The 15,253-nt window shown below is 36.3% G+C and overlaps 1 protein-coding gene across 5 annotated transcripts in view; it reads left to right on the top strand.

Moving 5' to 3' along the window:
• DMXL1 (Dmx like 1) overlaps positions 1 to 15,253 on the top strand; it is a 137,460-nt gene that overhangs the window by 26,852 nt on the left and 95,355 nt on the right. For all 5 annotated transcript variants that reach the window (XM_081230455.1, XM_081230456.1, XM_081230457.1 and 2 more), the window contains exons 6-10: positions 3,445 to 3,511; positions 4,787 to 4,965; positions 9,051 to 9,240; positions 10,543 to 10,711; positions 13,901 to 14,113. In XM_081230455.1, the coding sequence (XP_081086581.1) occupies positions 3,445 to 3,511; positions 4,787 to 4,965; positions 9,051 to 9,240; positions 10,543 to 10,711; positions 13,901 to 14,113 (818 nt within the window). The remainder of the gene's footprint in view (positions 1 to 3,444; positions 3,512 to 4,786; positions 4,966 to 9,050; positions 9,241 to 10,542; positions 10,712 to 13,900; positions 14,114 to 15,253) is intronic.

Raw genomic sequence — 15,253 nt, forward strand, 5'->3', positions numbered from 1 at the left:
TTTTACATATTTTTTTAAAATTTATTTTTTAAAATTTTGGCTGTGTTGGGTCTTTGTTGCTGCGTGCGGGCTTTCTCTAGTTACGGTGAGCAGGGGCTACTCTTCGTTGCGGTGCGTGGGCTTCTCATTGTGGTGGCTTCTCTTGTTGCGGAGCACGGGCTCTAGGCGCGCGGGCTTCAGTAGTTGTGGCTCGCAGGCTCTAGAGCACAGGCTCAGCAGTTGTGGTGCACGGGCTTAGTTGTATGTGGAATCCTCCCAGACCAGGGCTTGAACCCGTGTCCCCTGCACTGGCAGGCGGATTCTTAACTACTGCGCCACCAGGGAAGTCCCCTGAGTCAGTTTCATATGAAGCAGTAATAAGGTATAAATCAGATACCAAAGTCAGAGTAAGGCAGACCTCCTGTATATATAGAATATACAAAGGAGATTTCAAAGGAGCTGGTTCCATGTTTTTTTTGCACCCCCCCGCCAGCCAGATCATGGGTGTTAAAAAGGGTTTACATGTAGAGAGGAAATAAGATTTTGCAAAGATGGTCTTTAGAAAGAGCTAATGGGGGAGAGAAGAACAAAGAAGTGCTATAGTGCCTTCACTGCAGATCTAGTAAGGGGATTCCTTGTGTTGAACTGAAAATTTGAAATGTATTTCTTGCATTTGGGAGAGGGGAAGGATCTTAAGTTAAATCATAATCAGAGTTATACAGTGGTAAATTGGACTAGACATACTAATTGTTTATTTGAGGTGGTTTGTTATTTAAGTAAGCAATAAAGCCTTGGAATAGAAACTATGCCAGTTTTATTATAGGATCAACTGAAGATTACCCTAACTGGAATACATTTCAAAGTTGGGTTTGATCATACATTTGTGGTGCATTTAGAACACTGCTTATACCTGTTAGATGAGGACCAGTAGGTACGTACGATAGAGAATAATTAAATAGGGTAGGGGGAAGAAGAGTAGAGGTGACGTTTGAGTATAGACCTGAAGGAAGTGAGTGAGTAAGCTATGTGTGTGTATCTTCTGGTGAAGAACGTTGTAGGAGGAGGGAACTAGTGCAAGGCTCTGAGGTAAAAGTGTATGTTACCTTGTGGCTGGAGTAAAGTGAACAAAGTGAGGAGTAATAGGGGAAATGGTCAGAGTCAGAAGTCAGCTTATAGGTTATTGTGAGGCTTTTGCCTTTTATTTATTTATTTATTTATTTTTTGCGGTATGTGGGCCTCTCACTGTTGTGGCCTCTCCCGTTGTGGAGCACAGGCTCCAGATGCACAGGCCCAGCGGCCATGGCTCACGGGCCCAGCCACTCCGCGGCATGTGGGCTCTTCCCAGACCGGGGCACGAACCCATTTCCCCTGCATCGGCAGGCAGACTCTCAACCACTGCGCCACCAGGGAAGCCCTTGCCTTTTATTTTGAGTGAGTTGGGAAGGCCTTGGGGGTTTTAAGCAGAGGGTGTGTTGAGATCTGTTGGGTTGGCCAAAAAGTTCGTTCGGTTAGTGAATACGTTCAATAAAGTTCTTTGTGAAAATGAAAAATGTCTCTTATTTTTACTTAAAACCAAACGAACTTTTTGGCCAACCCAGTAATTCCCTTTTAAAAGGACTGCTTTAGCTACTGTTTTAAGAAAAGACTGTAGGGGCAACAAGGTCACAATCATGGAGACCAGACTTTTTTTTTTTTTGCGGTACACGGGCCCCTCACTGCTCTGGCCTCTCCCGTTGCGGATCACAGGCTCCGGACGCGCAGGCTCAGCACCATGGCTCACGGGCCTAGCCGCTCCACGGCATGTGGGATCTTCCCGGACCGGGGTACGAACCCGTGTCCCTTGCATCGGCAGGCGGACTCTCAACCACTGTGCCACCAGGGAAGCCCCAGACTTTTAATTATTTGTTTTAAAGATGTTCTTAGGATTAACCAGATGCATAAAAATGTGTGTGCAAAAATGTTCATTGTACTACTTAATGTTCATGACATATTTTAAAATAAATATTACAAAGCAAATTGTAAATATGGCATCAGTTTCCATCTCCTTTCCCACACCCTTCCACAGAAAGTAGATGGAGAGGGAGAGTGGAAGAGGTCTGGAAGTCAGTGTATTAAAATGTTAACCGTGATTTTGCATGGGAATGAGTGTTGTGGTATTGGTGAAGCTATGGATGATTTTATTTTCTTCCTTTCACCCATTTGTATCAATATTTTCTGTTATGTATTTGTAACATTTAAAATCAGGGGAGGGACTTCCCTGGTGGTCAGTGGTTAAGACTCTGCGCTCCCAATGCAGGGCACCTGGGTTCGATCCCTGGTCAGGGAACTAGATCCCGCATGCCGCTCTTAGGAGCCCTCATGCCGCAACTAAAAGATTCCGAGTGCCACAACTAAAGATCCTGCGTGCAGCAACGAAGATCCTGCGTGCCGCAAGTAAGACCTGGCGCAGCCAAACAAACAAACAAACAAACAAATATTTTTTAGAAATCAGGGGAAAAAAGTTATTTTTATTTGGAATGAAATGTGACAGAATATCTCTTTGGCCTGCTTTACAAATAAATTTAGGATGAATCTGTCTAAGCATGAACTTGGGTAAAGAAAAGGAAAGCAATCATAGTGAGAAGTGTCTTGAGATCAGTGTATATACAGGTAGCCAGAAGGGAAGGTGAGAATGGGAAATGAGCCAAAGCTCCTTGGAGAAGAAAAGACAACTATGTACCAAGTATGTTGGTGAACTTGGAAGGCCTAATCCATGATAGTTGCAAGTCTCCCATTAACCCATACATAATCTTTAATTATGCAAATGCTGCCTTAAGGCAGAATTCGTTTTAAAATACTGATTTACTGGGCTTCCCTGGTGGCGCAGTGGTTGAGAGTCCGCCTGCCGATGCAGGGGACGCGAGTTCGTGCCCCGGTCCAGGAAGATCCCACATGCCGCGGAGCGGCTGGGCCCGTGAGCCATGGCCGCTTGGCCTGCGTGTTGGGAGCCTGTGCTCTGCAACGGGAGAGGCCACAGCAGTGAGAGGCCCGCGTACCGCAAAAAATAAAAAATTAAAAAAAAAATACTGATTTACTGTCCTTGTAAATGTATGTTGGAATATAAGTATCTATGGCTCTGGAAATTAGATTTCCAGATTAAAAAATGAAACCTTTCTTTCTCACATCCTAAGGGAATGAGACCTATGGCTCTTTTGTCTTAAGCTTTAAAGACTGACAAGTCATTCCTTACATGATTCTTATGCATGGATATTTTTACATAAAAAATAATTTTTATATTTAATATTAAGTTTTCTATTTTTTCATTTATTTTATATTTATGAGATATACTTAAAAGTGAGTGTGAAACTTGTGTTATCACAAAATTTTCTATTTGAAGCAAATTGCTGAATGTAGTTTAGAGAAGTAATGTTGCATTCTCTTATTTAATTTTCCTTGAAAATTATTTCTTTTCTGTTTAATTTACAGAACTGCTTCCCAAGTTCATTTAATGAAGTTTTCACCAGATGGCGAATTTTTTGCCACTGCTGGGAAGGTAATTTGTAAAAATACTATTGTCAAGTTGTGTTTATGGTATATTTTGAAATGTCAGAAAAAATTAGCTGGCTTCATTAAGTTGAAAACATTTTCTGTTAAAAATGTTAAATAGCAAAAATTGGCTAAATATTGTGTTAAAGGCAGTATGGTATAATTGAAACAACATAGATCAAAGGTAGATCTGGGTATAAATTTGCCATTTACCAACTGTTTGATCTTGGGCAAGTATACTCTCTTTGAGCCTTGGTTTTCTCATGTATAAACTGAGGATGATAGTACCTACCTCATAGGTCATTGATCATCAGATTACTTTAGACAGTGTATGTAAAGTGCCTGGCACAGAGTCATGGATGAAGTATACTGTCAGTAATCAACTATAACTACTATTTATGTTATCTTTTAGCTGACAGCTATATTAGGCTGTATTTACAGTAAAAGAATTTACAGACTTTCTAGAAGGACATTTGTAACTTTTCTTCGTTATTACCTGTTTATTTCAGAATAATGTATTCCCTTGAAATTATTTTTATTTTTAATCATTGGTTCACAGAGCACTTTACATACAATGAATAGTCTGAAGTTATTGTTCCCATGGCTCAAAACCTGCAGACTAAGAATATGAGATATACCTTAAATCCTCAGTGAGGTTTTTTTAGGATAAAAGTAGAGCTGTTTAATCTAATTGACTTTACAGTCAGCTTTGGCAATGCAATTAATAGCTTAAGAACAGAACCTGGTACATGCTAGTCTCTCTTGTTCTTGCTTTCCTTCTCAAATTAGGAGATGCAATTTTGATTGTGCTTAGAATATTTTACATAGTAGTAATTGCTAACTACTTATCATCAACATTTTCTTTGAACAGTCACATGGTAATTTATAAAAACTGTGTTTTCAAAAATCAGCAGTCTTTTGAAGTCTGCTAATGGTAATGCTTTCTTATTTGGTATTTGGCTAAGTGGGCACGTGAAGCCTTAACTTCATCTTTAGGTCTTTCCTAAATGACTTTATTTTCCATACCAAATGGTAACTAGCATTTTCGTTAAACCAACCCTTGCAAAATACACACATTCACACACATTAATTCTTAAAGAACAGTTAAGGAATGCTATAAGAAAAGTATCAGAATCAGAGATTTTCTTCCTAATTTCTCCATGCCCAACTCCTCTTCACATCCCTAAGTTCCTTTAATTGGGGAGAAAAATCTTACTTTTGGTATTTGACTTAACCTTTAATTTAATGATCTGGATGTTTTTTGTTTTTTTTTTCCCCTTAGGATGACTGTCTTTTAAAGGTATGGTATAATGTAGAAAACTGGCGGACATCTGTTACCTCTCCAGATAAAAGTTCAGAAAAACAATCTCAAGGAGAAATTGACTTTTCTTTTGTATATCTGGCCCATCCTCGAGCTGTAAATGGATTTTCCTGGCGTAAAACAAGCAAATATATGCCTAGGTCAGTGGATTAGTCATTTTTCCCATGTATTAAGAGAACGTCATCTTTGTGACTTTGACTGCTTTTCTCACTTTGAGAATCATTGCTTTAGGATTTTTGCCTATGAAGATTCAAGTAATACTAGATAGTTCTTGGACTGCAGACCTCTGGCCACCGGTCAACTATGGTTGACGCTTAAGAGGAGAGCCATATGAAAGGATAATTTACCTCTAGGTCAGATATCTTTGAGTGACAGAGTTGTGCATCCTTTTCTTCTCTATGTTATGTATCCAATTCTTTCATCTCTTAATCATTCTCCAAATTGCCATTTGCATCAACTTTTTCACATTTTACTCCCTTATCTTGTCCCTTCTATATCTCCTCTGTTTTCCCTTTTTTTTTTAATTAAAAAAAAAGGCTTTATTGAGAACATATACCACAAGGCCTCAAATATTTCTTTAACTGCACCCAGCATCTTTGAGGAGAAGTGCATGGGTTAATACATTATGATGCCCTAAACTAGGTATTAGTTTAACCTACACATGCATGCACAAACACACCTGTTAGTACTTCTTTTCTTTCCTGTAGTCCTTGCAAGACTTGATAATCCTGTTGAATTTTTGCCTATATTTAGTAAGTTACAGAGCTATTGTATTACTTAAGTATAGGTAGAAATCCTTTCTGTTCCACATGGCCATTTTCAATTTGGCCACACTATGGATCAGTACAGGTTTTCCCTTATCTTTTTGTCATCTGAGATGTCTTAAGCTGATCCATGGTAGCATACCTAGATCATTTGTTGACTTCAGTTTTGCTCTTCTGAGCCAGCAGAGTATACCTAAATTTTTTAAAAATTATTTTAGACATTTTTTAGAGCAGTTTAAGGTTCACAGCAAAGCTGAAGGGAAGGAACAGAGATTTCTCACATAATCCTGTCCCCCACATATGCACAGCCTCCCCCATTATCAACATCCTCCACCAGAGTGGTACATTTGTTACAGTTGATGCTTATTTCAACACATTATTTTCACTTAAAGTTCATAGTTCACTTTGTGGTTCACTCTTGGTGTTGTGCATTCTATGGGTTTGGATAAGTGTATAATGGCATGTATCCATCATTGTTATACCTAGACTTTTTTGAGCTAGTTTGGAGTGCAGTAGTTACCATTCTTCCTACCTCAGTCCTACAGTCTAACAAAGCATAGGAGTAGGACACTGTAGGTACAGTGATGGTTCTTTTGTTAGAAGTATGTTTCACAGTTTTTGGGCTAAGGGAGAGTGGTGTGGGCAATCTGTATTGTTAGCAAAAGCACCTTCACTCCAGCTTCACTTTGAGGACTGTTGCTCTAGTACCTCTGAGACCATTGCCCACACGTATAAAAACATGTTTAGAATAGAATGAGCTATGACAAATGTAAAGTGAAAAAAGCTGTCATCACAAACCGTTAACCTTTTAGAACTATGAGAAGATTAAATTATTTCGGAGGCTGATTTCTTCTTCTATTCCAGGTATTTTCATATGCAGCCAGTTAGACCACCAGAATACTAAAAAAGAGGCTTTTGAAATATTGTATCTTTTGAGAGAGGACAGTCACATCTGCTCCTGATGTAGTTCACTTAGTGTTGGCGAAAGTGATCACGGTGGACGCAGAGGCAATACCTTAAACTGGGGCATTACGAATGCCCAATGACAGCAAAAAGGCATATTAGGGTTTTTTTTTTGCCCTGCTTATTTTATTTCTTATCAACTAAATTCTACAGCATAGGGAACTGATACAGAACTAGACTTTTCTGTTAGTTATGGCATCTTTTCAAGGTTTCCAGAATTTCACTTTTGGATCCATTTCATTAAAGAACCAGCTAATCTCCCTTAGTTCTTTTAGTTTTCATTTTTGTTTCACCAGCTGCCTGCAGATATATAGTGGGAAGGCTGACCCTTTCTCATGAGGATGAAAGAGATCCCATCAAAGACCATTATCCTTTCTGATATGGAATCTTAAAATTAAGATGCTTAACCAAATGGTAATACTTCATACAAAGGGCCTGCTGGCTTGAGAGAGAAGAATGGGGAAGTGTTTGTAATGAGTATGTACTTCTTTACAAGTTAAAAATTGATGTATGTAGGACAGGTTAGGAGGTCTGGTTATATCCCCCTAAAACGTCCAAAAGTTGGTTCTACATAACTAGTTTCAAAAGCATCTCAGCCTGTTGTTTCATCAACATAGGGCAGCTAAATAAAATAAAATTTAAAAAAAAAGGACAGCTGTTGCAGACACTTACCCATCACATGGTTGCCCCATATAAGGTCATTCATTTATATATATATATATATATATATATATATATATTTTTTTTTTTGGTTGGAGAGGAGAGTGCTATACCTGAATATGATATGCTTATTGGAGAGAGAATAAGATACCTTGATGAAGAAGTGAGGAAGGGGGAGGTATTGCCTGAGCAGTGCCTCAAATACATCAGGATATTTCTTCTATGCCATGCTTATATTACCTGCCAGCTGTTTGTAAGGTGTGGCATTATTTGTAAGGCGTGGTATCCTGAAGAGAGTCATCTGGGGTCGAAGCCCTGTCCATGCTTCTGAGTTGTGCAACTTTTTAGCTTGCTTTGTTGGTCTTGCCTAACTTCTGTACCTCTCCTGATTGCTGTCTGTTCAGGCCTTTAGTCTCCTATCTTCTGCTCTTTCTTTATAAGCCTTCCCATTCTGCTGTTTACTGATTGGCACTGTGAACCTTGAACTTCCATATTGCCTTTTTGTATTTTCTTCTGTTTCTGTTTATTTTTAATCTCATTGCTACTGCTTGTGTGTATGTAAATGTACTAGAGAGAAACTAAGGGAAGGAGGGGAGGAAAAGGTCAGAGGGAGATAGAGGGAAAAAGGGAGAAAAATGAAGGAGGAAGAGGAGGGAGAGGCATAAGGCCCGGGAAAGGAAGGAGAAACAGAGGGTTTGGAAAGGTAAGAAGAAGGAGGGGCCCTAGGAGGGGGGTAGCGGTGAGAGGTAGGAGAGGTGGAAAGGGAGGGTAGGTTGGAGAAGCTGAGAAGCAGAGAATTATAGGAGAAAGCAGAGGGAGAGAAGCCCAGAGAGTAGATGGAAAGGGGAGAAAAGTAGGGGAGTATACACAGAGGGGGAGGGGAAGGGAGGGAGGTGTTAAAACAGAGGAGGGAACCTGAAGGAGAGAGCTACCAAGACAAAGCAAGCTGTTCTCCCTTTTCTTCCCCTTTGCTATTCTTAAATCAAGTAGATACGTTTGTTTTAAAAAGTGACTACTATGGAATATTTTAATTTTTTTCTTTAACTTACTGGGTTACTTGATAGAAACCTTCTACTGATTGTTCTCTTTTAATCAGATATGTTTGAATAAGTGTCTATTATAGGATATTGCAACTTTTTTTTTTTTTAATTTGCTGGGTTATCCAGTAGAAACGTAGTCTTTGTTAATAGGGTTTCAGCCTTTGAGCTCTTGATGCTTATGGGGTTTATTAACATATATGTAATTGTTTTGTTATTATTTTGTGGGGTGGCAAGACAGTAAATGCACTGAAAGTCAAAAATGACTAATGAAGGAGGTGGCTAAAAAATCATGAATTTTTCTATTGCACTTGACTGCTTTTGTCATATGTTAGGCAAGGAAAGAGTAAGTGTACTAGTTACTTTAGCTTATTAGTGACAAGTGCTTGTACCTTTACAGAAAGTAAAAATGAAGCATTGTGAAATAATTCAAATAAACATCCACTGAATAAATCAGAAAATTTTAATAGAAGAAGTCACGTTTTTTCCTTGTTTATTAACTGAGCAAGTATGGTATGATTTCAGTTTTTGTTCTTTAGATGTAAGAAGAATCTTAGACTACTGAAACAGGAACTACTGAGTTCCAGGCAGAAAAGAAGAGGTTAGCAAGCATTTGCTGTGATGAAATCAAATATCCAACTCAGTTGTAATGGCTTTGGCTAAATAAATTACATAAATGTATATTGACATTTTCTTCATTGATACCTTAGTTGGGTACATTTAAATAATTATAGAAACATTGTAGAATGTGATACTGTGGGAAATTTATACTTTTGCCTCTAAAATCTTTTTATTCCTTAGGGCTTCTGTATGTAATGTACTGTTGACTTGCTGCAAAGATAACATATGTCGTCTTTGGGTAGAGACATTTTTACCAAATGATTGTTTGCTCTATGGAGGTGACTGCAACCATTGGACTGAACCAGTTAATTTAACAAATAACTTCAAGAGAAATGCTTCCAGTAAAGAACGAGTTCAAAATGCTTTAGATGTGAGTGTTTTTGTTAGATGTTATTTCCTACAAGTTTTAAAATCTTTAGTACATGGCCTTTTTTGTAACATTCATCTTAATTAATATTCAAAGTCATGGATAGTTATGAAAAAACATCTATGTCTTAGGAAAACAGTTCTGAGAAGATTTTTGGGTGTTTTTGGGCTCAACAAGTATTCTTAAGGATTTTGTCTAGCATAAAACTGCCTATAATTACAAAGTTAAGCTTAGGTTAACCGATGATAACAAAAGGATGATTATACTTGACTTAGCTAAAATAATGTAAATTAAGATCTGAGAATGCAAAGATTTGACTGTAAAAATAATTTATTATTTTTCTTTCTGTAGAGCTTGAGGTGTTCGTCCTGTCATAATTACAGGAATGATTAGAGTAGTTTATCAGATTCTGTTCTACATTTGTTATCTTCCAAATCTCCAAGAACTTGAATTATTTCCCTTGCTAATTGCTATAGTATGGAAAGTAAAAGTCAGTTTTTGGTGTTGGGGCTAATTCAACATAGACTAGTTAACACAGATTCTTCTTATTATTTTCTTAATATTGAAAATAAGAAAGTGACCTAAAAATGATGTATCTTTGAATGTTTTGTAGGAATATGGAACCACTATTTCTCAAATTTAGATAGTATTCTAGTGACACAGAATATAATTAAGTATATATTGTGTAGAGACGCAACCACTGATAGAATGGTTATGTGTAATAATAGTTGAAAGAAGTCCTTGACTAGGAATCTGAAGACCTTTGTTCCACTTTTAGATGACCTTGTGTTCTCTATAAACTATTTTATCATATGAAAGATGAGGATAACGATATTTGCATTGTCTGCTTTATGGGTCAAATGAGATGATCTCTGTGAAAGTGCTTTGCAAACTATGAAATATCATCCTAATGTATGATGGTAGTTTTATTCAGTGCTTTGTGGTCATAGGAAGTAAACTGAGGACACAAAGAGAACAGTATACATAGGGACATCATTTTCCACAGACACATTGTAAACTTTTTTTAAGTTTCGGAAATTAATTCTCAGAAAATATTAAATAAAAATTTAAAGTATTGTGTGATGGTTAAAAGAAGAGTCAAGCAGTTTACGTTCCAGGCTTATTCCAGGTTTCACTTTTGCTGTACAAAAATACTGCAAGATACTTGTACATATAAACTTATCTGAAATAGGATATATGTACTATCTAACAATCATTATGTAACCTATACATATATGCTTATGACAATATAGGCATTAGTTTTACTTTGTTTTGCATTGTTTGACTTTGTTTTTATTCTCACAGGTAAATCTGAAACATTTTCGTAGAGGTCGGAGGAGATCACTTGCACTTGTAGCACATACTGGATACCTGCCACATCAGCAAGATCCTCATCACGTTCACAGGAACACTCCACTGCATGCCAATGCACTTTGCCACTTTCATATTGCAGCCAGCATCAACCCAGCCACGGGTAATAAAGCACTGTTCAGAAAATGTTTTTCAAATTGAGTAGATGGATTTTTATCACCAATAAGTTATACTTTTACTTTTTTAGTAAGTAAAAAATTGTAGGTGACTTTCTTAGCTAACTTTTCATTATAGCCAGCTCACTGATTATAGAAAAAGGAGTTTTTATTTACTTGTTTGCTTCTTAAGTCTGTGATTTGGTCTGTAATTTTAGATCTTGATAAGTCATTGAGATTCTGTATTAGTTTATTCAAAAGTTGAGATTTGAGCTAATACATAACAAAGAGGTTAACACCTCAGAGTAGTATTTTATAATTATTGTATAGTTGTTCAAACGAAACCAATGTGTTTCGTACTTGATCTTTGGAGCCATTTCAGAAATAGGGCAGAAATATGTAGAAGTTATAACTGGAAGAATTAAGAAACTTATCTCTGTAGTCAAGTAGGTACTGTGAAACAGATTGAAAGATCTAGAATACCTGGGTTTATCTATGAAATTGAAGACTGAGGTGTTTATCATTTTAGTAAATATTTTCTGAGAGTTTAAAAACCAAGTGGTCACAGTTGGGGCATTTAAAGTGGAACCTTAGACTGTTACTGGGAAAAAAGTTAAAATAATATTTGCACACGATAAATGCCATCTGTACAGGAAGTATAAAGTAAAATCCTCCTTTTGCCTCTATTCCACCCTAGTCTTCCTTCCCAGAAGATGACCACTGTTGATGAGTTTTTATGTATTTTGAGATATTCTTAATCATAAATTAAGCATAACCTATTTCCATATAACACACTGGATTTGTAGTATTGCATTCTTCAAGAAACATAGCAATAAATACAGTCCATTAGTTACTTGAATCAAAGTGAGAAGTACTTTGATAAGTTAAAAAGTGCTGAGATACCTGTGGTAGGAATAAAGAGTATTTGCTGATTTTTAAAATTTTATATGGTTAACAAGAGTCCCAGCTCTAAAAGAATCCAAAATCCATGAGCCATGAAAATGTAAATGGGAGAATATTGAATTATTTTTATTAAAATATTTTATTACCTTATCAAAAAACGTACATTGTCAGCGCTTATAATATACAGAGGCAACTCTAGGTCAGTGGAATAATTTTGAAAGTCTTTGCTGAGTAAAGGACAATATTTTGAGAATAAAGAAAGCTTGAATTCTCACATTAATGGAAAAGGCTGAGATATTATGAAAAAAAGAAAACCTGAGTTCCTGTGTAACATCTCCCTGACTACCTTCCAATAAGGAAAACTCTAAAACCTTTCTTTAGGTTGTAGGTCCCTAAGAAAAATTCATACATGTAGGGCAAATCAAAGCAAAATAATAATATTAAGAGCTATATTAGATCTTGTGAAAACTCCTTTCCCTAAATTAGGTCTGTTAGAATGACTTTCTTGCAAGGCCCAACTCAGATATGGCTTCACTTATTTGTCCATCAATGGAAAATGATACAGGAGAGGAGTTCATAATAGCATGTTCTCTTAGTTCTAGTTCTTATACGCTTTCCATGAAGATGTCTCATAAGAAATGACTTTATCAGATTCTTTGAGTGAGGTCAGGAGGCAAAGGAAATGTGAGTATCTTTTCAGCCAGAATGCTTCTGCTAAAAGTCAGCATAAGCCCCTAGTTTTGTGTACTTAACAGCTAGGCCTGTGATCTACTTCAGGCACTGCTTATCTCTTCTGAGTTGATTGTAAGTTGAAAATCAGAAAATCCTACCCATTTAGTTTTCTTGGGGACACTCTTTCAAACCCTAACACTCTTGTGTATCTACCTACGAACAGTGGGATTGGCAGTTCAGCCCCTCAAGGGTTTTATTGGGTGTTTAGTCTGTGCCAGTATAGGAACTGGAGATAGTGGTAGGAACTGGAGATACAGTAGTGATCAAAACAGTGTGGTCCTTGCTCTTACGAAGCATATAACTAGGTAGGAGATAGATAAATATTAATCAAATAATTATACTAATGAATATATAGTAATAAACAGAGCTCTTGGATTAGATAATATCCATCAACTCTTAGAACCCAACGCCAATAAGAAGGGACAGAAAAACGATTCTTTTTTTTTTAACATCTTTATTGGAGTATAATTGCTTTACAGTGGTGTGTTAGTTTCTGCTTTATAACAAAATGAATCAGCTATACATATACATATGTCCCCGTATCTCCTCCCTCTTGCGTCTCCCTCCCTCCCACCAGGAAAAAGATTCTTCTGTCCTTTCTTTTACCATTCATCCCCTATAATACTGTTCCTATTGGTGTCCAGCAATAGACGGTATTTGAACAAATACTTAAAATTGTTTATATTTCCTTTTAAAAAAAATCAGTAGATTTGCTCTGGAGAAAATTATTTACCTTCCCTGAATCCATTTCAGCCTATAATGTTCAGCAGACACCAGCATGATCTAGATTTGGATTTTATTTAATAATGATAGACAAATTTTTCTTTACCTCTGTTAAGTTAGGATTGTCATTTTTCACAATGTACTCTGAATTTGTACTTCAGTATACTTAGCAATGATTTCAAAAGTAATACCAAGGAACAATTTTTTTTAGCTGAGTTGGCTTGTCTTGAATGCTTTTCTTGAATATAAGGGAACCTCAGTTTCATACTTTCTAACTTCCATCTTGATGCTAATAAATAAGCAGTACCTATCTTAGAATTAGGTATGTCATGAAAAAAGTTAATGAGAGTCTGTTAAGTAAAAGAAAGTTGTTGCTGTTGAGATAAACATATCACTGGTTCCTTTGACAACTTAATGATGGCATTTTTAATGGTAGATCAGGTTAAAATATATTTCTAACCAAAGTTTCTATACAAATTAAGAAGACTACCCTATTAACATGTCTGCAAATTATAGACATATTTCTTAATGAGAATATTTTTTAAAATTATAGAAAAAAATGTATATGTATGTATATATAAATAAGTTATGGTATATAACGTAGAATGTATAATTTTATTTCCTTTACAGTAAGTGTATTAAATTTACCATTTAAGTCTGTTTTCATTAATAATAATTGTGTGAGCCATTATATTGTGAGTCTTATTTATAGGTTAAATAAAATGTATGGCAGAGGTTTAAAGATAAATGTAACAGTAAATAATAAAAATAAGAGACATGGATGTTTTGTATGCTAGCATGATAGAAATTTTAATATTTTTTGTTGTTGTTCTTTATAGACATCCCACTTCTTCCTTCTATTACGTCTCTGAGTCTAAGTGAAAATGAAGAGAAGAGTGGACCTTTTGTGGTACACTGGCTAAACAATAAAGAATTGCATTTTTCTTTGTCCATGGAAGTCTTTTTACAACAACTTAGAAAAAGTTTTGAGCAACCATCTTCTGAGATGAGTGTAGAAGACTCTAATCAGGCAGATGTAAAATCTGATGAAGGTAAAGCTTTAAGAAGGATAAAAATTATAAAGTTTTATTTAAAATAGCAAAGATTTTTATATTATGGTAACACCAGCTACTGTTAGAAATAACTTTCAAATTGCAGGGGCTTAGTACAAATTTGGACTAGCTCATTTAATAATCCAATGTAGATGCTCCTGTTCCAGGTGGCTTCTTTCCTGATGATGATATAGGGACTTAGACTTCTCCATACTTATGCTTCTGTCAGCCACTAGGGTCTTGCTACTTAGAGGACTATCTGCAGCCTAGCAGCATCGTCATTATTAGGAATGTACAATCTCAGGCTCCACCTGGAGCTACAAGAATCTGTAATTTAATGAAATTCCCAGATGAGTTATATGTATATTAAAGTTTGAGAAGCAGTACACTAGGGCCTTCAGGTTTGCATTCAGCCTCAAGTAGAGAGTCAAGTAGAGAGAGAGAAATCAAAAATGTTTTTGTTCTTTGTTTTAATTACAAGATTGCACGTTCCCCTTTAAAAAAAAATGAAAAAACAATACAGGCGTGTATGAAGTTTCCATATTGTTAAGTTTGATGAGTGTCCTTCCAGATTTATTCTTTTCTGTGCTCGCACAAATATATGCATAAAGGTAGTTTTTTTAAAAAGTTGTACTATGGGAGTTCCTTTTTCAATGAAAATAGTGTGCTGCAGCTTGCTTTTTAAATTCAGTAATGGGCACTTTTCTTTCTCATTATTTTTAACAGCTCCTGAGTCAAGAGACTCAAGAGAAAACTTAAGCATTTTTTCGGATGATAGCCATTTAAATTGAGTTAAATTGTTTTTCACTATATACTGATAATGGTATAGTAACACATCTCTTCATCTTTGTGTGAATTTTTCTGTAAGGTAGATTCCTAGATGGGGAATTAGCGTGGTGTATAAGCATTTTTAAATTTCAATAACTTCTGTCAGATTACCCTCTAGTAATGTTTTACCAGTATATGTTCCCTCTAAGTATATTCAGATATCCTTTTTTCACATCCTTGCCAACACTGGATCTTTCTGTTATTTTTTGGCCGTTGATATGGACAGAATGGTGTCTTGTTTTACTTTGAATTTTCTTGAGTTAAATTGAGCAGAATTATGTTAACCCTTCTGTGGTTTGCCTCTTCGTGCCT

The sequence above is a fragment of the Mesoplodon bidens genome (assembly GCF_964165515.1).
Source record: "Mesoplodon bidens genome assembly, chromosome: 4".
NCBI classification, from domain to species: domain Eukaryota; kingdom Metazoa; phylum Chordata; class Mammalia; order Artiodactyla; family Ziphiidae; genus Mesoplodon; species Mesoplodon bidens.